Genomic DNA, 25,963 nt, shown 5'->3' with positions numbered 1-25,963 from the left:
GCACCTGCGTGGCTCAGTACCTTAAGGGACCCTTGGTCTCAGCTTAGGTCTTGATCTCAGGGTTGTGAGTTCAAGCCTTGTGTTGGGCTCTGCCCTGGGCGGGAAGCCTACTTAAAAAAATAATAATTCTAAGAGCTTGTGGCTAGTCAGACAAACAAACAATTACAACATGGCATGTTGAGTGCTTGTCTTAGAAGTAAGCCTAGAGGTGTTAAGGGCAGCACAGGGGAGGGATCAGCTTAGGGCAATTAGGAAAGACTTCAGAGAGCTTGGGATGCTTGAACTGTGAGTCCTGAGGCAAGAGAGGAGGAGAAACTCTCTAGGAAGACAGTGAAAAAGAGAATCCTTGTGGCATCACCATTAAACATCCCTGTTTCAAATAGGAATTCAGTGGTTCTGACTGCTTTAAATGGCTTTGTTTGTCCTAGAGCTGTGAATGAGGGGAATACTTAGCTGAAGTTGAATGACTCTTGAATAGTCTGACAGCAAGAGGGCTTATGTTTCTTTTTTAGCACCCAAAAGTATTTGCTGTCTTTGTGTGCCTAGGACCCTACAGATGCCTGACCACCCCCCACTCCTTATTGAAGACTCTACCTAAGATGACTCTAAAAGCCTGCCCTGTAGCAGTCCATCTAGGATCTGATGTATAAAGCTTAGTGAGCTGCTCTAATGTGCGTTGGCTGTGGGTAATCATGGTAGCAGTCAGAAAGCTTGTGATTCACAGATAACTAACTCTGAAATAAAATTTGAAGACCAGAAGACATAGGCCTTTGAGGATGGTTGTAGGGGGCAAAGAAGGTGGTGACAGAGGGCCTTTATGGAGCTCTTACCTCAGATAGCCTGCTGCTTTGAGTCATATTGTTCCTCCTGTCTAAAGTAGCCTTTTCACCAAATTCTCCACTTACTTTTAGATCCAACTCTATATTTGCTGGAGCCATAGAGCCTTCTCTGAGTAGCCCCGTACCTTGGGACCAATCTCTAATTGTTCTTTTATGTATGTCTTCATTTCTTTCTTTCTTTCTTTCTTTCTTTCTTTCTTTCTTTCTTTCTTTCCTTCTTTCTTGTGGAATTTTAAAATATTTATTTATTTTTGAGAGAGAGAGAGAAACAGAGAACAAGTGGGGGAGGGGCAGAGGAAGGGAGACACAGAATCTGAAGCAGGCTCCAGACTCTGAGTGTCAGCACAGAGACCCAAGGCAGGGCTTGAACCCATGAACCATGAGATCATGACCTGAGCTGAAGTTGGAGGCTTAACCAACTAAGCCACCCAGGCACCCCTGTATGTCTTTCTTTTTACTTTATAAAAAACTAAAAATTTTTTTTTCAACGTTTATTTATTTTTTTGGGACAGAGAGAGACAGAGCATGAACGGGGGAGGGGCAGAGAGAGAGGGAGACACAGAATCGGAAACAGGCTCCAGGCTCTGAGCCATCAGCCCAGAGCCCGACGCGGGGCTTGAACTCACGGACCGCGAGATTGTGACCTGGCTGAAGTCGGACGCTTAACCGACTGCGCCACCCAGGCGCCCCTCTTTTTACTTTTTTTAATCCTTATTTATTTTTGAGAGAGAGAAAGAGTGTGAGTGGGGGAAGAACAGAGAGAGAGGGAGACACAGAATCCCAAGCAGCCTCCAGACTCTGAACTGTCATCACAGAGCCTGACAGCGGGCCTCAAACTCATGAACTGCGAGCTTATGACGTGAGCCAAAGTCAGACACTTAACCAACTGAGCCACCCAGGTGCCCCTGTGTGTCTTTATTTCTTATGGTCAAGGGCCTTGCTTTTTATTTCTTTCACATCACAATATAGTGTAAGGTATGCAGTAAATACTAAATGAATAAATGAATGAAAAGAATAAATGAATGATGTCAAATATAGTGGGGATAAACGTGGAATTCCAGAAGAATAGGAAATAATTAGGAGCAGATTTGTGACCTCTTTAAAGAGAAATTGAAATTAGGAGTAATGTTGAAAAAGAAGTAGAGATTTAGCCTATTTAGGAGTGAAGAGCCCAAGTGAGAAGGGGAAGTACATATATGCAGAAGGTAGTGCTCATGAAAGACTTTTTAATTCAGGAGAGACCTAGTTGAAAATATGGCTTAAATATGGTTAGAAGCTTGAAATGAAGCCAGTAGAAGTGGGGGTTGAGAGTATTGACTGAGAAATGGGTAATTGAGAGCTGGGATTTGTATTAAACTTTCTCTAAGGGAAGGAAGTCTCTGCACTGAGATAGAATTGGAGAAGAGTAATTTGAGGTTTTATGCCAGATCTGCTGAGTCTCGATGAAGTGTAACTCAAAGTTATCAGTTGTAAACACCTTTCAGCTTCAAATCCTGTACAGTTGTCAGTTCTGCCTTTCATCTCAGCTGAGGCTGTGTTTTCCTTCAGCATGTGTGTGCTCCGGGGAGCTAGCCCTCCCCCTCTTTTCTTCAAGCTTCCGGAAGATTTTTATGTGGAAGGAGCTGGGTCGTTTTTCTGTTTTAACAAAGGACAGAAATGGAATGAAGCCGAGCAGGCATGATTTCATTGAGGGATACAAAAGGATTGCCTGTGCTGGAGAGCCGTTAGATTTTGAAAAAGTAAGTGAAGAGGTTTTGAAATCCTCCTCCTCCTTAATAGCCATTTATCCAGTCTGGGGTATGTATTATTCCTTTGAAAACAATGGGCAAGATGACTTGGAGCTTTCTTCTAGTTCTCTGTTTTTATGGATACAGCTCTAATGTTTTCTCTGTCTCATTTTTCCCCACAATTTGCTCATGTCTCATTGTATGGTGGAGCCTTTTCATACGTGGCTCTAAGAAGAGTTTGTGTAGGGGATTTTCATGGAAGAGAAAAAACTGGCAATAATCTAATTTTCGCTTTTGCTTAGTGTTTGAGTCCAGGTATTAGTACTGAAACTTTTTTTATTATTAAGTTTATTTATTTATTTTGAGAGAGAGTGTAAGCATGAGCGCAAGCATAAACGGGGGAGGGGCAGAGAGACAGGGAGGGAGAGAATCCCAAGCAGGCCCTATGCTGTCCATGCAGAGCCCAACGTGGGGCTTGATCTCATGATCCTGAAATCATGACCTGAACTGAAATCAAAAGTCAGACACTTAACTGACTGAGTTAAGGTGCCCCAGTCCTGAGACTCTTTAATCTGCCTCCTTGGTGGTGGGGAAGCATTTTCATTTTCAAAGCATTCATGGATCAGTGGTTCAAGCTTGATGGCTCTCGACTTAGGAGAGGAGTCAGGACAGCAGTGAGATAGGATATTTGTGCAGCATTTCAAAAATGCGTATTCCTGGGCCCCATTCTAGCTATATGGAATCAGAAGCTCTGGGAATAGAGTTTAGTGGTTGTGGATATATTAAGCTCCACCAGAAGTCCACTGCTGGGTTACGAACCCCTGGCTTAAGTGCTAGGACCCCGAAGTCTGTTGGCTTCATACCCAAGTCCTCATTGAGGCTTCTTGAGGGTATAGAAAGCTAGTCCATTAAGTATACTCTTTTCCTTGAATAGTTATCTCCACTGTGTCTTAGACGGATTGCTCTGTAAACTATTATGTCAGAGATAGATCTGAGAGAACTGCCCTGTTGTAGGGTCAGATATGAGGAACTGATAATTGCCTTACTAAGACAGATCAGCAGGAATTTCCTCTGTGGGCAGGAATAGGAAACTTTATGATAATATCCCTGAGTCCTGGCCAGTTTTTTATGTCACCATTCCACTACCCACTTCCCTTGGCACTCATAGGAACCCAGAGTTTTTAGTGTTTAATACACACTCCCTGGGCTCCCCACCTACAATTAGATGACAAAGGATAGAGGGCCCCTGTGGGCAGGAGCCCTGCCGCTCACCAGCCTTTGTGAATGACCTTGGGCAACTTCTTGCTGAGTCTTCTGTCACTGATATATTCCTCAAGTAAGGCTTGTAAAGTGTCTTGAGATCCTCAAAACAGGTGGTGTGCAATGAAAAGTGTGAGGTGTTCTCCTGGTTTTGTTCCTTTGATCTCCGCTTCATTTCTCCTTCCGGTGCCTGCAGCTGCCCTCAGCCTTCAAAGTGATTCTCACTGGAGAGAGAGAGGATTCTTCTCTCACCAGCCCAACTCTTCCTTTGCTGTCTAAAATAGCCCAGGCTGTAAGTTGTCTTGCAAAGCCTTCCCTCATCTACTTGGTCTCACTCATTTCAGAGTCTGACGGCACTGCTGCTTTCCAAGTTTCTTTTCCCCCCTCACTTGTAATTTAAGGCAGGTGTCCCCTGTTGGATCAGTTTGAGTCACTGTCTTATTTCCTGCCCATATTTTGAATGTCTTTGGGGCCATTGGGATTTCTCTGCCTTCACTTCTGTCTTCTCTTTGTCACCTGTGTGTTTTCATTTCTTGACTCGTGAGAAAATGTTGGTAGAAATGAGCCATCAGCCTGACTTCTGTGACCTCTCTGTCAACCCACTGAATCTAAAGTTGGGCTTGTGGCTGTTATCACTGCCCCTTTGTTTGGAAGACAGTCCAGGGCTTGAAATTTGGGACTTTGTTTATTCAACTAAGCCTCTCTGGGAACGTGGTCTGTTGCATTGTTGTTCTCAGAGTATCTGTTGGTTTTACTCTATGGCTGACTGCAATGTTGGTAAGAAAACAAGCTACAGTGTTTTCAGTAGGATTTGTTGTATTATACATCACATTCCCACTGCTACAAGTTAAGTCTCTCCTCTGGGCTCCGTTGTTTAATGCCGGACAAGGCCAGGTTTTCTGTCAGCTTCCTTTTACAGCACTTGTCAGTAGAGTTGTGCAGTGAGAACCCACCTGCTTGGATGTTTGCTGAATCGAGTCCACATTGTAGGTTTTTTGTTTTTTTTTTTAATTTTTTTTTCAATGTTTATTTATTTTTGGGACAGAGAGAGACAGAGCATGAACGGGGGAGGGGCAGAGAGAGAGGGAGACACAGAATCGGAAACAGGCTCCAGGCTCTGAGTCATCAGCCCAGAGCCTGACGCGGGGCTCGAACTCATGGACCGCGAGATCGTGACCTGGCTGAAGTCGGACGCTTAACCGACTGCGCCACCCAGGCGCCCCTGTAGGTTTTATCTTAACTTCTGTTACCTCTTAAAATTAAAAGAAAGCTCCGGTAGGGGAGGGCCAGAAATAAAGTGAGTATGACAGACACATTGGGCACTGTGGATCTTTAGGGTTGGTATTTTTGAGTGTTCACATTTCCCACACCTTGGTTTCCTTCTTCCCAACAGTTATATCAGCAAGTCTACAATGCTTCTTAATTGGCTATATCATTTTCCTCTTGTTTTGAAGGGCACTTACAGAAGACTGAGTTCACATCACAGGATGGGTATCTCCTCTTAGACTTCTAGGGAGTAAATTCCACCCCCTCTCATTTTATCACACAGAATGTTTGTAATGCTTTTTGTTGCTTCTCTGGTCTATAAAACTGTTTTTTTTTTAGACTAGATTTCTAAGTTTATATACTTTAATCTCTAACTAAAACTGGAATGAAGCTGAAGATGGTTTCCCTTCCCTGCCCCTGCTTTCGTAGCTGAGATTTAAATTTACTTAAGATCTTGGAACACTTAGTGAAACCACATGGCTGATTTTTTTTTTTTTCCACTGTGTCACATTCTCTTTTGGAGGAATCCTGAGAAGGGAGTTTCTTAGGTTCTCCTGGATTTGAACATTGCTTCTCATTCATGCTGAGCGCCCTACAATTTCTAACTTCCCATATGTCTCATCACGCTTTGAGTTTGATATTCCTTTAGTGGTGCCTCTGCTCATTTCCCCATACACTCAGCTGACTCTGTTAAAGGTGCTGGCACTTCAAAAACAAAACACACTTTAAAAAATTATGAAGGGGGCGCCTGGGTGGCTCGGTCGGTTAAGTGTCCGACTTCAGCTCAGGTCATGATCTCATGGTCCGTGAGTTCAAGCCCCGCGTTGGGCTCTGTGCTGACAGCTCAGAGCCTGGAGCCTGTTTCAGATTCTGTGTCTCCCTCTCTCTATGCCTCTCCCCTGTTCATGCTCTGTCTCTCTCTGTCTCAAAAATAAACAAACGTTTAAAAAAAATTAAAAAAAAATTATGAAGTATAGCAGATACAGGAAAGTTTGTGAAGTATTATAATATAATATTGTATGTAATTCTAATATAGTCCCCCACGTAATCACCACCCAAAGTCAAGAAATGGAGCACTACCAAGGTGTTGGCAGTTTCTGAGGATGTGATGCTAACAGTGTCATCAAGGTAGGTAAGGGTGGAGATGAGGTTTATGTGTTATGTGGTTAATATGTTGTTTTTTTTTTAATTTTTTTTAACGTTTATTTTTGAGACAGAGAGAGACAGAGCATGAATGGGGGAGGAGGGTCAGAGAGAGAGGGAGACACAGAATCCAAAGCAGGCTCCAGGTTCTGAGCTGTCAGCACAGAGCCTGACGCGGGGCTCGAACTCACGGACCGCTAGATCGCGACCTGAGCCAAAGTCGGATGCTTAACCGACTGAGCCACCCAGGTGCCCCTAATATGGTTTTTTAACTTAAATCCCAAGGTCTTGATCTTGACTATGTTTTTGCTTTTCAAGTTTCTTGTTTTTCCCCATCCATTATGAATTTGTGCTATTCAACATTCTCAGGCAGTGTGCTTACTGGAACCACTTTTTCCAACTTCTGTTGTCAGTGCTTCCTTTCCTTATCTTACTCTCCTAAAATCATACTAGAAATAATAATACTTGTAGTGGTAATAATAACTAACATTTATTGGCTTTTGCTATGTATGTACTGTGCTAAGCATTCTACATATATTATCTCATTCATGTTTTACATCACCCTACAATAAACACTGTCACTGTCACCATTTTGTAGGTGAGGAAACTGATGCTGAGAGGTTAGGTGGGTAGCTGGTGGTTACATAGCCAGTAGGTGGCGGGACTAGGATTCAGACCTCGGCTATCTTAACTACAAAGCCTACCTTAATCTTTTTTTTTTTTTCTAAATTTCTTTCTTTATATATATTTTTTATGTTTTATTATTTTGAGAGAGAGAGAGCACATGTGCATGAGCGGGGGTGGGGTGGAGAGAGAGAGAGAGAGAGAGAGAGAGAGAGAGAGAGAGTCCGAAGCAGACTCCACTCTGTCAGCACCAAGCCCGATGTGGGGCTCGATCCTATAACTGTGAGACCATGACCTGAGCCAAAATCAAGAGTCGGATGCTCAACTGACCGAGCCACCCAGATGCCCAGCCCACACTTAATCTTGATTCTGTGCCTCTCCCAGGGAGTCTTCATGTGCACAGTGTGACACTGAGCATATAAGTATGCCTAGTATTGCTATAGCCAAGAGTTGCACCCTGCGTTCAGCTTGGAAAAGGGCAGTACCTGAAAAAATACACCTTTCCCCCAACTTTCCCCATAAAAGTTGATATAATGAATTTCTCAGACTGTTGTGGAGTCATCACTTGGTAACCCTCCTTTATACCTCTACATCCTTGCTTTTCTTCTCACCCCAACTCCCGATTTTCACTCCTTGCCTTGTGGTACCATTAGGAACAGTTCAACTTGTGGTTCTGTGGGTACGTGAATGTCAAGTTGACAGGGTGCAGTTTAGTGGCATTAGATGACCTTAAGCTGAAAGTAGTTGCTGCTTCTCTCTGGGGTTGGAGCGAGTGCAGTGGAGACCAACAGATGCCTTGCTTGTTTGGGTGTGTGGGATTCATGGCCCTTGAACCTGTCTTGCCCTTAGTTGGCAGTTGATTGTGTAGCTCACACTCCTGATTACTTGCTAGTTCTACCTACCCCAAACCTCTCCTTTTTCTCTGTACTCCACCTCTTTGTTATTCCTGTGCCTGTCCCTACTCACAATGACCGTATCTTTGAAGCTGTGGAGAATCGCTGAGTTGAAATGCCTATGTTCTATGGGGAAAAAACTGGATCTAAAAATGCCACGTGCCGGAGCCAACCTGGATGATGCCAAATGGAGTTCAGTGAACATGAAAAAGAGCAAAAATGAGGTCATTTGCCCACCTGACTCTGGTTGAAAGGCTCCAAGTTTGCTTAGTTCCTTGAGCAAGTGTCTTGCCTCACCTCATCTCAAATTTGTATTATTTTGATTTCTTTTCTCAAATAGGCAGTGATGATAACATCATGGGTAAAAAAGCACGGGATCTTAATACATGCTTTCCTGCAGCTGCCCCAGTTAGTCTGAGGAGAGGAAGCCCCAAGCCAGGTGGATTGGGTGGAGGGCAGCCCACAGGCAGTTTGTGATCATGGGGGAGGAGCTCAGAGCATGCTCAGAAACTCTGACCCTTGCCACCTCTCAACTGCTGCGTTGGAGAAAAGCAAGCAGCTGCTTGTCAGAACTAAGTATGCAACAGGCAGGCTATGGGCCTCCCTCTGTTAGTTACCCTGATGCTCATTGGTCAGGTTCTGTTTGGGAAAGCACACAACATCTAAGATTGTTTTCATATGACATATAACCTGTTGCGGACTTTTCTAAACACGTCCTTTCTCCTCATGATGTCCTTCCTTCCCCAGGCTTTTTGCAAAGGCCCCACAGCAGCTGTCTTAGACGCTTTCCCTCATAGCAAACCCAGAACTGGCTAGCGAACATGGTTTCTAAGAGTTAATGTGCAGACAGAGGAGTGGGTAGGGGCAAAAGACAGTGGTCTTGTTAAAATGCAGATTCAGATTCAGGCCTACCCCAGAACTCTGCAATTTTACCAAGCTCCCAAGTGATGCCTGTGCTGCATTTCCTTGAGCCAGCCATATATTGAGTAGTCAGGCGTGTGTGTGCATGTGTGGGGGAGGGAGCTGGCTTCTCTCTCATTTGTAAAATTAGAATACTGATGGCTTCCTCCTTGGGCTGTTGTGAGGATTAAAGGAGATTTAATGAATGTGAAAGCACATTGTAAGGTCTAAATAAGTTTATAGCTGTTAAGGGGTTGCTAATATTATCAGGGTCCATGGATTTCTAGAATATTAAGGAATTTTTTTCTAATTTTCTGGCAAGATTTTATTCCTTCAAGTTTCCGTTTGTGAGAAGTTCTTTTTTGCAGGTTCAGCCTCTCCTGTTCCAGCATTGAATCATCCTCCCTGTGTAGCTTTTTATTGTGACCTATCCTCAGTACCTTTTTCTTGCCAATATTCTAACTTGTATTAACAATCCTGACCAAAAGGAAGGCTTTGCAAATATTTTTTTTTATACAAACGACTGTGTAATTTATTATTTCAGGGCTATGAATATGAGTTTTGGGAACTAAAAAAGTCAAACCAGTAAACCACGGGTGGATGGGGATGAAAGTCCTAATTTACCTAATTTACTATGTCTGATGAGAAACCACTGGAGTGATGAGCGTATTTTTTAAGAGCAATAGCTTCTCTAAAGATAACTTTTTTCTTCTTTGGGAGCCAATTCATTTGTATTGAGAAATAATTCAGGAAATGAATTAGTCCTAGAGCTTCCTTTCAGACTAAGAATTCAAAGGCAGAGTGAAAATGTGTTAATTTTATAACCCATTGTTTTAAGTGTCTAATGTAATAAGAGTGAAATATTCTCTTTAATGTTTACTTAAAGAAGATATCCACAAAGATGTGGGGAAACAAGTGCATTCGTACCCTTACACAGTTGGTGAGAGCGCACACTGATCCAGCCTTCCTAGAGGGAAGTTTGGTAATATCCATTAAGAGAAGAGTTAATAGATTCATATCTTTTGATCTAGCAGTTACAATTCTGGGATCTGTCCTAGGGATCTGTTCTATGCAAACATTCATACCACACAAACGTGTATATAACTGCTTTTTTTTTTTTTTTTGGTGTTATTTACAATAGTGTAATCTTTGAAATAATTCAAGTAACCATCAGTAGGGCATTGGGATACATCATAAAATGAAATACCTTCACCTTCCTGAAAAGAGGTCAGTCTATATGTACTGATGTTACTGATGTGAAAGGGTATTCAAGATATATTAAGTGACAAAAAGCAAATTGTATAACTGTCTTTTATGTTAATGACTATTTATATTTTTGTTAAAACATGTATGTTAGTATATGCATAGAAAAATAAGTGAGGCTATAAATACCAAACTGTTGTTAATATTGGTTACCTCAGGGAGGGTTAGTAGATTATGGTGGACATTCACTGTCTGCATTTCTATATTTCTGTAATGTTGGAAATTTTTACAGTGAGTCTGTATTATTTTTGTAAGTAGAAAAAAAAACCCAATAAAGATAAAATCCTCTAATTGAAACATGTGTATTTCATATTTAAATCTAAAAATTTAAATTTAAAAATCTATGCTCATTCAAGCACAAAATTATGCACAAATGTGAAAAATATATGTGAAATAATAATAAACTCGGGTTTTTTTTTAAGTAATAACAGGACATAAAAATGTTTTCTCACAAATTCATCATTAACTTGTTGAATTTGAAATAATCCATTGTTTGTATCTTCCAGAAATATTTCCTTGGTTAGCTTTGGTAAACAAAATATTTTTTAATACTTTCTGAAGTGCATGTGCTTTCTGAGAAGATTTTTTACACAAGAAGTATAGAGAAACACAAGGAAGAAAACAAATTCATAATTTCAACATCCAGAACAACTGCTTATAGCTACATCCATTTCTGAGTATAAAGGACAGGTAAAACTCTTTTAAAATAATAATATTATCACTTTTATTTAAAAAGTTATCTCTGATGTTTTTAGACTTAGTCTTTAATTATAATTTAAGTCAGATTTGTGAAGAGCCATGCTGTGCGTGTATTTACTGAAGTCAAGGACAAAACAGTTTTGTTTGTAATCATTTAAAGCACATGGATTATTCCATTCAGTCCTTCCCCAGTCTTTCTGGAAAGGTATCAAAATCTTGCTTCCTGCTCCACCTTCTAGGGCTGGCTGTGAGAGATGGGGAATTCTCTAGGAGTTTAAAGAACTTACGGGGTAAGATGAATCGAAGACTTTTCACAAATATTTTTAAAGCATTAAAAATAGACTCAACAAATACATAGTAAACACTGTGCGCTGTGCTATAAGCATGGAGTTGTAGATACAGCCTCTGCCTCCCAGGAGACTAGTAGGAGAGAGATGACAGATCCATAAAGAACTTCTGTACAAGGTACTAAGTAGCACATACCATCTCTGAATGATGCAAATTAAGTGCTTCTGTAAGAGTACCAATGAGGGAGGAATCATCCTGGCCAGGGTGATCATGCAAAGAGTCACAGGGGATGTGATATTTGAGCTGGTCCTTGAAAGGAAGGGTAGGATTTCAGTAGGGGGTGGTGGAAGGGAAGGGCATTCCTGGTAGAATAAGAATGTAAACTAAAGCCCCAAAGCACCTTTCCAGAATAGTGAATAATCCAGATTGACAAATGCACATGATTCATATAGATGAGTAGTAGGAAATAGAAGAAAGGTAGGATCAGTTGACAGAGAGCTGTGGTTGCTAGGCTAAGACATTTATAATTTATTTAGTTAGCAGTAGGAGCCATTGAAAGTTTTTGAGCAGGGGAGGGACATGATCGAAGCTCTGCTATAGAAAGATTATTCTGACAGGTTGAGGGAAGGGAGGACAGGGTCTGCAGTAAGGAAATTGATTAGAAAGCCATTGCTATATATAGGAATGTGGTGCTGAAGGCCTAATCCAGGGTGTTGGCGTTTGGATTGGAAAGGAAGTGAGCGTTTTATAGAGAATAACATGTTGAAGAAACCTTCTTTCTTCCCAGGGGAGTCTCATGGCACAAGTTGGCATGATTACCGGGGTACCAAGAGTTCTCCCCATTCTCCTTTTTGACCCAGATTACGCATTCACTTCGCACACTTAGTCCAGATAAGGAACAGTTAGTATTTTCCCTGGTTACAAAGTTTGGAAACCATGAGATTAAGAAAACTCAGGCGTGTAGAGTTGGTGAATGAGGAGGGATCAGACCCTTCTTCAGATGATCAGATTTTTAGTTCACAAAGCGTTGTTTGTGGTTCTGGTCTTGCTGTAGAGAGGACTGACTCTAGAGAGGAAAAAAACTTTTTTCCCTTGTTCTCATTGCTTAAATTGAGGTACCTTCTATCCTTGCCTTGCTGATAACTGGAAGAGAGAGAGAAGTGCCTGCTCTGTACCAGGCACTGTGTTGTTAAAGCTGCTCTTTGAACTTGGGTGGATGCTGATGGTTTTATTATAATTGAGTGCTTTAGCTAGAGGCCCTGGTTTCCAGAACTCAGATTTGAGGTCTGATGCTGCCCTCACCTTGTCCGCCATTTGCATACGAAATTGGATTCTCCTGCTTCTGATATTGTAATGTCCGTTGCCTGGGAAGTGAGTGTCAGCTGTCCATGTTGACTGTAGGTTCTAGTGCTGGCTGGACATGAGCAAGCTGTGACCAGGTGGGATACTCTGACATTGGAAGACCTCTATTTCTTTTTCTCTGCCACCATTCAGTGAGGAGAGGTCATAACCCATTTTTTAGATCCATTTTGGCTACTGATAAAACACGCTAATTAAAAAAATTTTTTTGATGTTTATTTATTTTTGAGAGAGAGCTCAAGCAGGGGAGGGGCAGAGAGAGGGAAACACAGAATCCAAAGTAGGCTCCAGGCTCCTAGCTGTCAGCACAGAGCCTGACACAGGGTTCAAACTCATGAACCATGAGATCATGACCTGAGCTGAAGTCAGACGCTTAACCGACTGAGCCACCAGCCACCCCAAGACCTGCTAATTTATAGGGATGCCTGGCTGACTTAGTCAGTAAAGCATGCAACTCTCAATCTCGGGTTGTGAATTCAAGCCCCACGTTGGGCATGGAGTCTACTTAAAAAAAAAAAGAAAAGAAAAAGACTGGCTAGTGTTTTAAAATATGTTAAAGGTAGCAGGAGGCGACCTTATTGCCCTCTGCATCCTGTGCCCTCTGCCTTCTTCCTTGGTTCTCAGACCTGTCCCTGATGCTACCACAAAGGCATGGTGACTTCTCATTTACTCTTTCACAGATTGCACCATTTTGTTGGTTTTGGGGAAACTGAACTTCCTCCTCAGATCACCAAAGTTTCTGGAACCAGGCAGACAGACCTAGATCTAAATCCTGGTTCTTGCACTCACTACTTAACCTGATTCCTTCATCTATAAAATGGAGATAATACTAGTCCTTTATAAAGTTGTCAAGGGTATGGGGTGGCTGGCTGAAGCATGCAACTCTTGATCTTGGAGTCATGAGTTCAAGCCCCATGTTGGGCATAGAGCTTACTTAAAAGAAAAACAAACAAACAAACAAAAACTTGTCAAGGGTATTCAATGAGATAATCTTGTAAAGTACTTAGCACAGTTCTTCTGCAGAGTACACATTCAGTGAAGGATAGCTCTTACAGCTGTAGATCCTGTCTCTGCATAAGACCATTCACACCCCATGGGTCTGGATATTCTTTTATTTTTATGTTTATTTGTTTACTTTGAGAGGGAGTACACGTGTGTGAGCACAAGTGAACACCAGTGGGGGATGGGCAGAGAGGGAGGGAGAGAGAATCCCAAGCAGCCTCTGTGCTGACAGCGGATTGATCTCACAAACCCGTGAGATCATGTCCTGAGCTGAAATCAAGAGTCAGACACTTAATTGATTGAGCCACCCAAGTGCCTCGGGTCTGGCTATTCTTGTGAAAATACTTGGAACGTTGTTTCCTTCTTAGTCCCAGGAGGGACTGAAATTTGGAAATAAGAAGGCAAAATGCTTTAAGAGTTCCCTACCTGATTATTAGAGCCCCTTGGAGAGCTTGAATATGCAGATTCTCAAACCCAAGTCTATATCTATTGATTGAGAATCTTGTGGAGGCAAGGGATGGAGATAGGGCAGGATTGATATCTGAAAAAAAAAAACAAACCCTGTTAAACCCTATGAGTAATTCTATCGGTAGGCCAGGGTTGGGAACCTTTGTTCTCTAGTCTTCAGGGGTTTATGGCTAGAGGTCACCTCCTCCCAAGCGGTGGCAGATTTACCTTCCTAGAAGCTGAGGCTATTTTAATCCCAGCACCAGAGAATTGGCTCAGCTCCAACGAATGCTGAACTCTAAGCTTGGGAGCCTGGTTTTTCTGTCATATTGGAAGTTATTTGTTTCTGGGAGCCTTTGTGGTACAGACATTGGAACTACAAATCGGCCGGACAGGATAGAGACCAGGAGCAGAGTGAAGAGGCAAGATGTGTTCTACAGTCTTGGAGTGGCCATCGTGTCCCTTCCTGCCTCTGACCAGATGGCACTTTGGACTCTGAAGGAGCAGAAGTGAGTGAGCTTGGGCATGATACCCGCCTCCCCGCCCCCCCTTCCCAGGCTAGTCACTGGGTCTCCGTCCAGCTGGCTAAGTCTCTGCACAAAGCCTGTCGGCCTTGGGCTTCCTCTGTGGCTTTTACATAAGCAGCAATTCTCAGAATCTGGTTGAGAATCTGCTTTGTGAGATTAGAGTGTAGTGTGTGGGCAAGAGACAAGCATAGTTATTCTTAACCTTTGGGAAGGGAGGGAAAGGCGGAGAGTGCTCTGCCATGGACAGGTCTGTGGACATGCTTGTTTATAGAAACAGCAAGCCCATGGTTTGGCTGGAATGACTTCTAACTCAGGTATTTATAACTTGTATTAGTGGGATTGAGAGGTGGAGAAAGAGAGAAGGGGGAAAAAAGAAATTGGTGGCAACAAAACACGGCAACAAACACAGAGATCGACTTCCTCCCAGTTGCTGGAGTTTCTTTACCAATTTGAGATCAGCTAAATCCTAGATGACCCTGGTCTTTAGTGGCTCTGGCCTCTTAGTTCTCTTTCTTAAGGGAGCAGCTGCTGACTTGCCATCGAAGGCTCCCTGTAGTGGCCTCTCATACTAAGAAAAGAAGAGCAAATCCAAACCAGTCATTAGTTCATGGGCTCAAGCAAGAAGCCCTTCTCTAGCAGTGCCATTGTCTTGGCTCCACAGACTGGATCTTCCATTGACTAGTGCCTCTGCTCTAGCTCTTGTGGACTGATCGGATCTAGGGATGAGAGAGAAAGAGAGAGAGCGAGTAGAAAAGCTTAGACCGCCCTGCCCAGGGTTCCTGGGATCACGTGTTTAGAGATTTGGGCCTCTTGGGACTTTGTGCTGTGTGCCACCCGTGTGGCAGATGGCTCTAGACTCTGGAGAGTCCTTTTTGTGCCTCTTCCACTTCTTTTTGGCACTTCTATCAACTACCCCTCTTTTCTGGGAGCTCTCCCCTTCCCTGGCTTCCTGGGTCTCCTGCTTTCTCTCTAATTGCCTAGCATCCCTACTCTAAAGATAGGTGTTCTCCATGGTTCTGTCCTTAGCCTCTCTCTCCCTTCCCATCTTCTCTTGTACTTTCAGTGATGGTTTTCACCTCCATGTGAGTATTTCTGAGATGCCCATTTCTAGCCCTGATCTCTTTCCCAAGCATTTAATTCCATGTTTATGTTGCTAAAGTGAATGTTTGTGATTCCTGCTAAATATCCCTCAAGTGTCTTAGATTTAGCACGTCTAAAACAGACATCCTTGGCTCCCATCCTTCCTCCTTTGTCCAGACCCAGGTCTGCTTTCTGATCCTGGCACCATTTCTTTTCATGTTCCCTGTCTCTGAGATTCAGAATTTGAGTCTTCTGTCTTCTTCCTTCACAGTTGTGTGGTGGCCATGCTTGCCAATTCTATTTGCTTTATTACTTTTGAATCCATCATGTCTTTTCTGCTCTCACTATCTTCATGCTAGTCTAGATCCTCATTACTTCTCATCTGAGCTACTGTAACAGCCTTCTAATTGGGCTCCCTGCCTGTATTGTCTCATATACATCATCGCCAAAACATAGCTTTGATTGTGTCTCCAGCTTGATACCCTTCAGTGGCTTCCCAGAGCCTACAGATAACCCCACTTAGTTTGGCATTCAAGGCCTTTCCTGGTCTGGTTACAGTCTACCTCTCCTGACTTACTCTCCTAACACAGTCTGCTTTCATCATTGCTCACCTGCTCTGTTATTTCCTTCTGCCAAACTTTCGTTCATGCAGCTTCTTCTACTGAGAATTCCTTCTCTCTGTATTTCCACCTGTCAAGATCCTACCCTCACAGCAAGCAAGGCCATGGTCAAATACCATCTCACCCTCCAAGAAAGCTTCCTTGTTTCCCTTCCCTGATCCTGTTCAGAAATCATTTCTTTTCCTCCTGTTTGAGCACTTTATATAAATCTTTCTTATGACCCTTATCACATACCAGATTGTTTTATATTTTCCCTAATGGATTTTGAGAGTAGAGGGTAGAAGCTATGTATTCTTCGTCTTTAGATCTCCCATAACATCCTCGTGATTTTCAAACTTTTTTGAGAATGACCCACATTAAGAAATACATTTTTTTTCAACTTTTTTTTTTTTATTTATTTTTTGGGACAGAGAGAGACAGAGCATGAACGGGGGAGGGGCAGAGAGAGGGAGACACAGAATCGGAAACAGGCTCCAGGCTCTGAGCCATCCGCCCAGAGCCTGACGCGGGGCTCGAACTCACGGACCGCAAGATCGTGACCTGGCTGAAGTCGGACGCTTAACCGACTGCGCCACCCAGGCGCCCCTACATTTTTTTTTTAAAGAGAGAGAGAGAGCGTGTGCACAAGCAGGGGAGAGAAATAGAGGGGAGAGAGAGAATGTTAAGCAGGCTCCATGCTCAACATGGAGGCCGACGGTCATGACCTGGCCAAAATCATGAGTCTGACGCTCAACCGACTGAACTACCCAGGTGCCCCAAGAAATACATTTTATATTGTGACCCAGAACACACACATCCCTAAACAAAAGTTTCATGATCAATACTTGCCCTTACTACATGCCATGGGATCTATTTTGTGTTCTGTTCTGTTTATTCATTATGCACTAAATCAGTCAATTTCGAGTCTCATTAATAAGCTGCAATCTGCACATTGGAAAATTTTATTCTATCTAGTATGAGTGACTGCCCTGTCTATTGCCTTTGAGCCACCTGTTTTTTCCATCTACTTTAATGAGAGCCAGAAGAGCACTTAAACAGTTGGCTTTAGGCTTTCCTTCTCTCTTGGGAATAGGCTATTATGAAGTTATCCCTTTATCTCATTAAGTTGAGGGATAATTTTGCTTTCCTTTTTTCTCTCAGGAGGATACAATACTGTCCTGCCTAGTACATGCTGGGAGTGGTGGGCATTCAAGCCCTCCTTTGCAGTATATCTCTAGTAATTCTGCCTTCCTGCACCCTCACTTCTGGGGACAGATGACACCCTGTCTCAGGTTGGTGTAGGCTTTCCTCCATCTCAACACTCTCTACCTGCTAAAGCAGAGGCTGGGTCGCATCTTGAGTATTTTCTCTGCTTCTAGGCTATGTTTTGCCTGTGGAGGAGATCACTGTAGATTATGACGTGGGTGCTCTCTTCTGAGTTTTTACTTGTGCATGAAGCAATATTCCTAGAACTGTGTGGCTGTGTCAGGGTACCAGCTGCCTGGAGCAGTCGTATCCCAAGTCACTGGACATAATCAGTTACCTGGACTGGTGTGTCTTTTGGGCTGTGTTTCACTGGCATTTGGGCTGTGAGGGTTTATAGCTGAATTTTCTGTTAGAACTTTAGGCCCCACCCCAGACTTTGAGGATAGCTATTTTCTCATAGGACCTCTTCCTTGCCTCTGTTTCTGAAGTGATGCTGAGGCCGCAACTCTCACACCAGTGAGCTTGCTTCCTTACGTGGAAGAATGCTATAGTGTTCACGAGGGACTAGGTCACTGGTTCTTAATGTATGGTCTGAGAATCCCTGGCGTCCCCTTTTAGGGGATCTATGGGATTTCCCCCCCCTTTTCCAGTTACATATTCAAATGAGGCCAGATTTTCTTCATCTTCACCTAGAATAGCATATCACAACAGATTGAATGCAGATGTAGATAGGAGAATCCAGCTGTTTACTATTAAACCAGACATTAAAGAGATTTGCAAAAATGTTAAATAGTGCCACTCTTCTCACTGAATTTTTTTCTTGTTTCGGAAAACAGTGTTTTTTATTTTTTTTTTAACATTCGTTTTTGAGACACAGAGAGAGACAGAGCACAAGTGGGGAAGGGGCAGGGAGAGGGAGACACAGAATCAGAAGCAGGCTCCAGGCTGTGAGCTGTCAGCACAGAGCCTGATGTGGGGCTGAAGCTCATGAACTGTGAGATTGTGATCTGAGCCGAAGTTGGATGCTTAACCAACTGAGCCACCCAGGCTCCCTGAAAATAGTGGGTTTTTTTTAAATTTTTTTTTTAACGTTTATTAATTTTTGAGACAGAGAGAGAGAGACAGCATGAACGGGGGAGGGGCAGAGAGAGAGGGAGACATAGAATCGGAAGCAGGCTCCAGGCTCTGAGCCATCTACCCAGAGCCCGATGCGGGGCTCGAACTCACGGACCGCGAGATCGTGACCTGAGCTGAAGTCGGACGCCCAACCGACTGAGCCACCCAGGCGCCCCAATAGTGTTATTTTTAATAAGAATATTAACATGTATGGATTCATTATTTTAAAATGAGTTAACAAATATTTTAAAATATTTTCATTATAATTTCTAATATACTGATAAAAACAAAAGCTCTTTGGGGTCCTTGATAATTTCTAAGAGTATAAAGAAACCAAAGAGTGTATGAGACCAAAAAGTATGAAAATTGCCAGGCTATGTCATTCTGTGGTAACAAAATCACCTCAAAAATCTCCCTGGCTTAACAGATAGCTCATTTCTTGCTCATGCTCATATTCAGTGTGTATCAGCACAGGGACTTTGTTCATTAAAGTTACTCAGGGCCCTAGGCTGAGGGGGCCCTAGCCTATCACCTGCTGCCATGCTTAGCAGTCAGGAGAAGGGATACACACAGTGGTTCTTGAAAGCTTCCCCTGGAAGCGGCATGTCAGAGCATTGTGCAGTCTTGGAAGCACTTAAGTGAGAAACCTAAATCAAACAAAAACTCATATTCTTGAGTTCTTTGTACCGTCTCCCCCAACATTGTTGGGTAAGTGTCAAAACACCATTGCTTAAGGATAAGGAGAAAAGTCAAGGGTGTGAATTATAGAATGATGTTGCTTGTGAGGTACTGAATGCCATGCCACGTCCTAGACCCTATCTTTTCTCTCTTTTTAACATTTACTATGTGGGGCACCTGGGTGGCTCAGTTGGCTGAGCGTCCAACTTCGGCTCAGATCATGATCTCGTGGTTCGTAGGTTTCAGCCCTGCGTCAAGCTCTGTGCTGACAGCTCAGAGCCTGGGGTCTGCTTCAGATTCTGTGTCTCCCTCTCTCTCTGCCATGCGCCCCTTCACACTCTAGCTCTCTCTCTCTCTCTCTCTCTCTCTCTCTCTTTCTCTCAAACAAACAAACAAACAAACAAAAAATGAATAAACATAAAAAAAGACTCCTTAAAAAAATTTACTATGCAATATTTAAGACATATAATAAAGACATATGGAATCATAGAATGAACGTGTGCCCACCATCAGCTTAAGAAATGAAATACCTGTACCATTAAGCTCCCTTTGTGCTCATCCTCATCTGCATAGTAAGACAGACGGTAAGTATGTGGACAGAAATATAATCAGCGTTGGGTCTGTACCTGAATTAAGTGCTATGAAGAAGATAAAACAGGGTAAGTTAGGTATAGAGTGATAACTGTAAAGCTAGTTCGGAAAGTCTTTTCCTACGAGGAGATCTTTGAGCAAAGACCTGCGTGAATTAGCTGTGTGAATAGCCAAGCAAGGGAAGAGCATTTAAAAAAAATTTTTTTTTTTCAATGTTTATTTATTTTTGGGACAGAGAGAGACAGAGCATGAACGGGGGAGGGGCAGAGAGAGAAGGAGACACAGAATCGGAAACAGGCTCCAGGCTCTGAGCCATCAGCCCAGAGCCTGACGCGGGGCTCGAACTCCCGGACCGCAAGATCGTGACCTGGCTGAAGTCGGACGCTTAACCGACTGCGCCACCCAGGCGCCCCGGGAAGAGCATTTTAATTGCGGGAATAGCATATGCAGAACCTGAAGCTAGAATCTGCTTGAGGTGCTTCAGGCAGCCAGGGTGGCTGAGGTGGTGGAAGAGGGGGAGGGTGAAGGAAACGAAGTCAGACAGGGAGCCAGAGGCCAGATGATTCAGGGTCTTATAAACAGGGTAAAAGTATTTGAATTTGAACTTAAGGATGAGAAGCCCATGGGCTTTGAGCTGAGTAATGACGTGATCTCATATATTTTAAAAGAATCACTGTGGCCTGCCATATTGAGAAAAAGACTCTGGGAGGCAAGGCCTGAAGCGGAGAAAATATGTGGGAATTATAGCCGTAGCCCAAGTGAGAGATAACAGTGACCTGAACTTAGTGGTGTCTTGTTGAATGTTTATAACCTCTCTGAGGGGACAAAAAAGAGCCCTGGTTTGTAAATTTGCTGATTTTCATGGTGTAAGTACTCCCGCTGTGTTGATTTCAAGCTGTCAACGTGCTGTCACTGAAACAGGAGGTGGGAGGGCACCCGGGTGGCGCAGTCGGTTAAGCGTCCGACTTCAGCCAGGTCACGATCTCACGGTCCGCAAGTTCGAGCCCCGCGTCGGGCTCTGGGCTGATGGCTCGGAGCCTGGAACCTGTTTCTGATTCTGTGTCTCCCTCTCTCTCTGCCCCTCCCCTGTTCATGCTCTGTCTCTCTTTGTCCCAAAAATAAATAAAAAACGTTGAAAAAAAAATTAAAAAAATAAAAATAAAAAAAATGAAAGAGGAGGTGGGAAAGGAAGTGCACCGTCAGCTGTCGTGAGCCAGTGGAAGCTGGCTTGAACTTGGGTGTGGTTAGCTGGTGGTATGTTTGCAGGGGGCGCTCAGGTCTGTCATTTGTTATGGTAGAAGGGAGCTGCGCCACCTTTTTGGAAGGAGAGGATATGGAGGTTATGACGGGGAGACAGTCCATTTATAATTTCCGTTGTGCTGGGCCTTTTAAAATAAGCCTAGATGTTGGAGGCCCTGCAGGAGCCTTGGACTCTCTGAAATCCTTTGAAAGTGGAGTTCAGCCCAAAACCTCCCTGCAAACAGGAAGCTGGTTTGAGTTAGAACATAAAATAAAAACCAGCTGATGCCCCTGAATGTTTTTCCCCTGCTCCTCCCACTCCACAGAGCCAAAGGAAACTGCCTTTTTGTTTTTGGATAGTTGTTCAGAAAGTCAGAAAAAGCCAAAAACCATAAATCCTTTGAAAACAAGCCAACTTTTGAGCCCAGGCAAACTCCTGCGCATGGGGTTTCCTAGCCCGGATGTCTGTCCCACTGCCAGGAGTCCTAGGAGGAAAGTGCGTGAGGAACACAAAGTTGCCAGAGATCAGAGCCTGGAGCCCAGGCCCAGCGGGAAAAGATGGTCTGTAGCAGGTTTCTCCAACTGGAGCTTCCAGCCCATTTGTAGGTCATGAAATCAATAAAGTGGGCCATGACCAGAATAATTTTGTAATGAAACAGAGTGTAATAGAAAATAAAGTATATCACATGCAATAAGAGTAAGTATTATTTTGTGAAACTTTGATTTCGTTTTTATGCACATGCACACATGTACGTGTATCTATATACTGGGCCATAACATAAACTGTCTTTCTTACTGTGGCTTGTGGCCAAAAAATATTTGACCAACACTGGTCTTAAAGGTGTGAGTAACTTACATCTCCTTCCTGCTTTAGCTTGCTGTTGAAAAGTCCAAGCTAGTTTCAGAATGAATCTTCTGTGGAGCTGGATCATCTGCCCACAAAACACCTACCCAAATTCCTGTCAGAGGGAAGGAAAGCTGAGAATCAACAGACTGGTCTGATTCTTTGGGACCAAAGCTGAGGCATAAAGGAGGGATTGATGCAAATTTGGATCCAAAGGACTTGCCTAAAATGATTCACTGGAAGAGAATAGAAGTTGAGCAGCCTTTTAGCTCTCTGCGCTTGATTCTGCTGACCTTTTCCATTTTTGTGGGTAATGCTAGCCTTGGGTTCCTCTCTCTCTTTTCTTCTCTCTCTCTTGTAGGCAGTTGGTACAGCAGGGATGTTTCTGAGAACCCCTCCTTCTGGGTTAGCTGGAGGCACAGTGCCAGGATGGGGAGTGGTGCCCTGAACTGAGTGTCCCCTGGACTTCCCCAGGGGTATTTGTGCTCTCCAGTCAGTCTGCCTGCTGCTCAGCCCGTTCAGAAAGGTGACTGGGTGCCAGGGCATCATGAAGCTGAGAAAAAGTGAGGAAGGAGGCATAAGGTAGGGCGAATGACCAAGAACACAGAGAGTAGGGGACAGTTAATTTATCCCACACTAGGTTTAGTGCTTCAGGTAGGCCCATGGTAACTGACAAGTCTGGTGCTTGGCAGGTGGCTGTGGGTTGGTATAGTGCCCTGGGAATAAACTGCCTCTTTCGGTGAGTAGACATGTATTGGAATTGCTGGTCCACATCCCCAGGAAGCACAGAAGACTCTTGGGGACCTTCCTGGGGAACAGGCTTTAACTATAATGTCCTAGGAGATTTATTTTGGTCTTTGGCCACCATAGGGGATTTCTTTCCAACTAATTCAAACTAAAATGGTCCCTGGAGATAAGAATTTATACCATCCCTCTGGAAGGATTTTGAATTCTCCAGCTGAGACGATAAGAGAGGAGGAGAGATCCTAAAGCCACCTAATTGATTCTGGGTTTCCCCTCTCTAGAAACTGCCCTGGACTAGGAGTAGACCACCCTGCTACAGACATAAACACCTCTGACGTGTTTCTGGTTCACACCACCTAAGGCCTCCGAGACTCGTAGCAGAGCACAGTCTAGCCTGTTTACATGACCTTTCTGCATTCAGATGCCTATCTCTTTGAGTCAATGGAGAGACCAAGGACATGTCTGGGGAGGGCCAGTGCAGCGAGTCCAGACTGTACTAGAGGGTACTGGACCTGGAGTGACAAGCAAGATGTTCTGTAGCAGAGAGTGAGGTGGGGTGAGAAGAGGCTCCAGGGCAGCCTGAATCTCCCATGGGATCATCTAGCAGAAAGGCCAGTGAACTAATTGAGGTTAGTCCAGTGTGTGCCCCGGGGCTGTAGCCAGTGTAGGGTAACAGTATGGATGGTGAGAGTGATTGTGAATGTCCCATGTGGCCATGTCCTATCAGAATCTCTGAGCACTTTACACATATATCCCTTGCATCTCTGTGGGAGTTGTGGCTTAATAATAATAATTAGAGCACTCTGAACATCTGTGCTTTGTAAAATACAGCATTAAGCCATGTTTCTGTCTCTCAGGCGCATAGTCTGAATGAACTGGCAGATGTTGGTGGGGGGAGGTGCAGTTCTCTGATGGAGGGGAAGAACACGATGGGATGCAAAGATCAGGGATCTTATGAGTCACCTAATTGCTACCTAACATTCCTCTGACTCCTCATTCCTCTGACTCTGACTCTGATCAGAGTAGCCTTTCTTTCATGCCTGCCAAGGCACAAAGATTAGTAACCTCCTCTGAATCTCATAGACAGAAGAGGCCAGTGTGGGGACCCAAGGCTTTATCTTGTAAATGGAGCCTTCGTGGATTGGGGGAGTGCTTGTTCCTCCGTGGCCATGAGCTGAGCTTTCGCACTTCATTTTATTTCCCATGGTCCCCACAGAGTGAGCCCTCTTAAAAGCCTTCGGTACACACTGGCTGTTCCCCATGTGGTCAAGGGGCCTGTGCCAGACCAGAACCTGGAGAGGTCAGTGGCCCCATTCTCTTGAAGAAAGCAGTCGGCATTTGCTGGACGGTCGTGGGTACCTTCAGTACCTCCTTCCCAACTTGGCTCTGTCCATGTGTCACTTCTCTGTCTTGCTCTAACAGGTGACCTTGGAGAAGGTGCTTGGAATAACAGTGTCTGGAGGCAGAGGACTTGCCTGCGATCCCCGATCCGGTTTAGTTGCCTACCCAGCTGGGTAAGTAAGTACATTGGAAGAAGTCTTATTGCATGGGAGTTTAAAGCCCTGCTAGTAAACCTGTGAGGGCGGGCAGGGGTTTTTGGTATCTTTTGGGAGACGTGTCCTGGTTACTGTTTTGGTACCACTTTTGTAAAGGAGTTACAGAGCCAGGTAAAGTCTCTCTGTTGAATGTTGTCCTTGTTGCCATCCTGTCGTGCTTTTTGGCCATCCACCCACACATACAGAGTCACACTTTATCTTACACGCAGTTCCCAACACCATTTTTAATATCTCCCTTCTGGTCACCTTCGAAAACAGCTTTATTGAGTTGTAATGTACCACACAATTTGCTCATTTAAAGCGTAAAATTCAGTGTTTTTTTTTTTTTTTTTAGCATATCTACAGAGTTGTGCAACCATCACCACAGTCAATTTTAGAATATTTTCATCACCCCAAAAAGACTACATACTCATTAACAGTCACTCTCCATTTACCCCCAAGACCTGCAGTCCTAAACAACCTCTAATCTACTTTGAGTCTGTATAGATTTACCTGTTCTGGATATTTCATATAAGTGGAATCATTCCATATAAGTAGAATATTTGGCTTTGTGTGACTTTTTTAACTTAGCATAATGTCTTTAATGTTCATACATGTCATGGTAGGTATCAGTACTTTGTCTTTTTATGGCCGAATAACATTCCATTGAATGGATGTCCCACATTTTTTCTGTTCATCAGTTGATGGGCACTTGGGTTGTTTTGACTTTCTGGCTATTTTATGAAAAGTACTGCTTTGAACATTTGCCCATTCTCATCACTTGGAGAGATGTCAGTGCCATGGGAGAGCTGTAAGGTTCGGCCTCCTGGGTGACTCATTTGGTTAAGCATCCAACTTTGGCTCAGGTCATGATTTCACGGCTCATGAGTTCGAGCCCCACATCGGGCTCTGTGCCTGCTTCAGATCCTCTGCCCCCCTCCTCTCTCTCTCTGCCCCTCCCCTGCTTGCATTCTCTCTCTCTCTCAAAAAGAAATAAACATTAAAAAAAAAAAAAAAAAGGAAGAAATAAAGGTGGAGTTTTGGGGCTGGTGTTCTTTCCCTTGCCACCTTTTTACTCCTCTGCTCCTGCAGGTGGGAACCCTCCAGCCATAGTTTCTTTAGGCTTTTGCAGAAGTGTTTCTTTTGGAGGCTTGGCAACTTTGCTGCTTCTGGGTCTCTCTGTCAACCCCTGTTCCTTCCAGCAAGGCGTGGGAGCACAAAAATGGGAAGGCCACACTGGTCTCCCTTTCTTCCCCCACTGTCAGCTTGGGAGTGCCAAGTTTCCCAGTGTGATTTCCACAGCAACTCTTGTACTTTTTGTACCACTATGTGATTTTCTTAGTTTTATCATCTCATCTAAAATCTACTTTTATCAAGAACTTATTCTGGGGGTGCCTGGGGGGCTCAGCCAGTTAAGTGTCCAACTTTGGCTCAGGTCATGATCTCGTGGTTTGTGAGTTCGAGCCCTGTGTCAGGCTCTGCGCTGACAGCACAGAGCCTGGAGGCTGCTTCGGATTCTGTGTCTCCCTTTCTCTCTGCCCCTCTCTAGCTCACACTCTGTCTCTGTCTCTCTCTCATAAATAAATAAACAGTAAAAAAAAAAAAAAAAAAAAAAAGGAAAAAAATAAAATTTATTCTGTGCCAGACACTTTGTTAAGCACTTTGCAAGGAATGATTTTATTTAATACTTAGAGCAACCCTGTAAAGTTGATACTGTTATCCCATTTAGAGAAGGAAACTAAGATACAGAGATGTTAAGCGGTTTGCTCAAGGTCACACAGCTAGTGAGTGTCTGGTTGGGATTTCAACCCAAGTAGTCTGACTACAGAGCTCTTAATCTTAAAATGGCATGGGGTGGGGGAAGATCTGACTTTCTGCTTATTTTTAAAGGTTGCTTTTCGTGTAGCCGTCTGCCTGCCGTACGAATGAGAAGAGCCCAATTTATGGGCATCTCAATCTGTGCCAGGGAAACTTCTGTCCCTGAGTCCTCGGGCCAGTGTCTCTCCTGAGTGGCCCTTTGGCATTTGATGTATGCAGTGGGGGTGCTGTGGGAGCTACACTGGCTTTACTCTGTAGAGGCTGAGCTGGCCTCCT

General features: G+C 43.8%; 1 protein-coding gene across 4 annotated transcripts in view; it reads left to right on the top strand.

Moving 5' to 3' along the window:
• MAPKBP1 (mitogen-activated protein kinase binding protein 1) overlaps nt 1–25,963 on the top strand; it is a 55,269-nt gene that overhangs the window by 3,282 nt on the left and 26,024 nt on the right. The window contains exons 1-2 of one of the 4 annotated variants that reach the window (XM_047864144.1): nt 1,760–2,578; nt 23,757–23,848. In XM_047864144.1, the coding sequence (XP_047720100.1) occupies nt 2,282–2,578; nt 23,757–23,848 (389 nt within the window). In that variant the 5' untranslated portion in view covers nt 1,760–2,281. Of the gene's footprint in view, nt 1–1,759; nt 2,579–23,756; nt 23,849–25,963 lie in introns of those variants that run through there. The other 3 variants (XM_047864146.1, XM_047864143.1, XM_047864145.1) reach the window with 3 other exon arrangements.

This window comes from Prionailurus viverrinus, chromosome B3 (genome assembly GCF_022837055.1).
Source record: "Prionailurus viverrinus isolate Anna chromosome B3, UM_Priviv_1.0, whole genome shotgun sequence".
In the NCBI taxonomy this organism is placed as follows: Eukaryota; Metazoa; Chordata; class Mammalia; order Carnivora; family Felidae; genus Prionailurus; species Prionailurus viverrinus.
The sequence above is the reverse complement of the archived record's forward strand: the minus strand, read 5'-3'. Positions and strand labels throughout refer to the sequence as shown.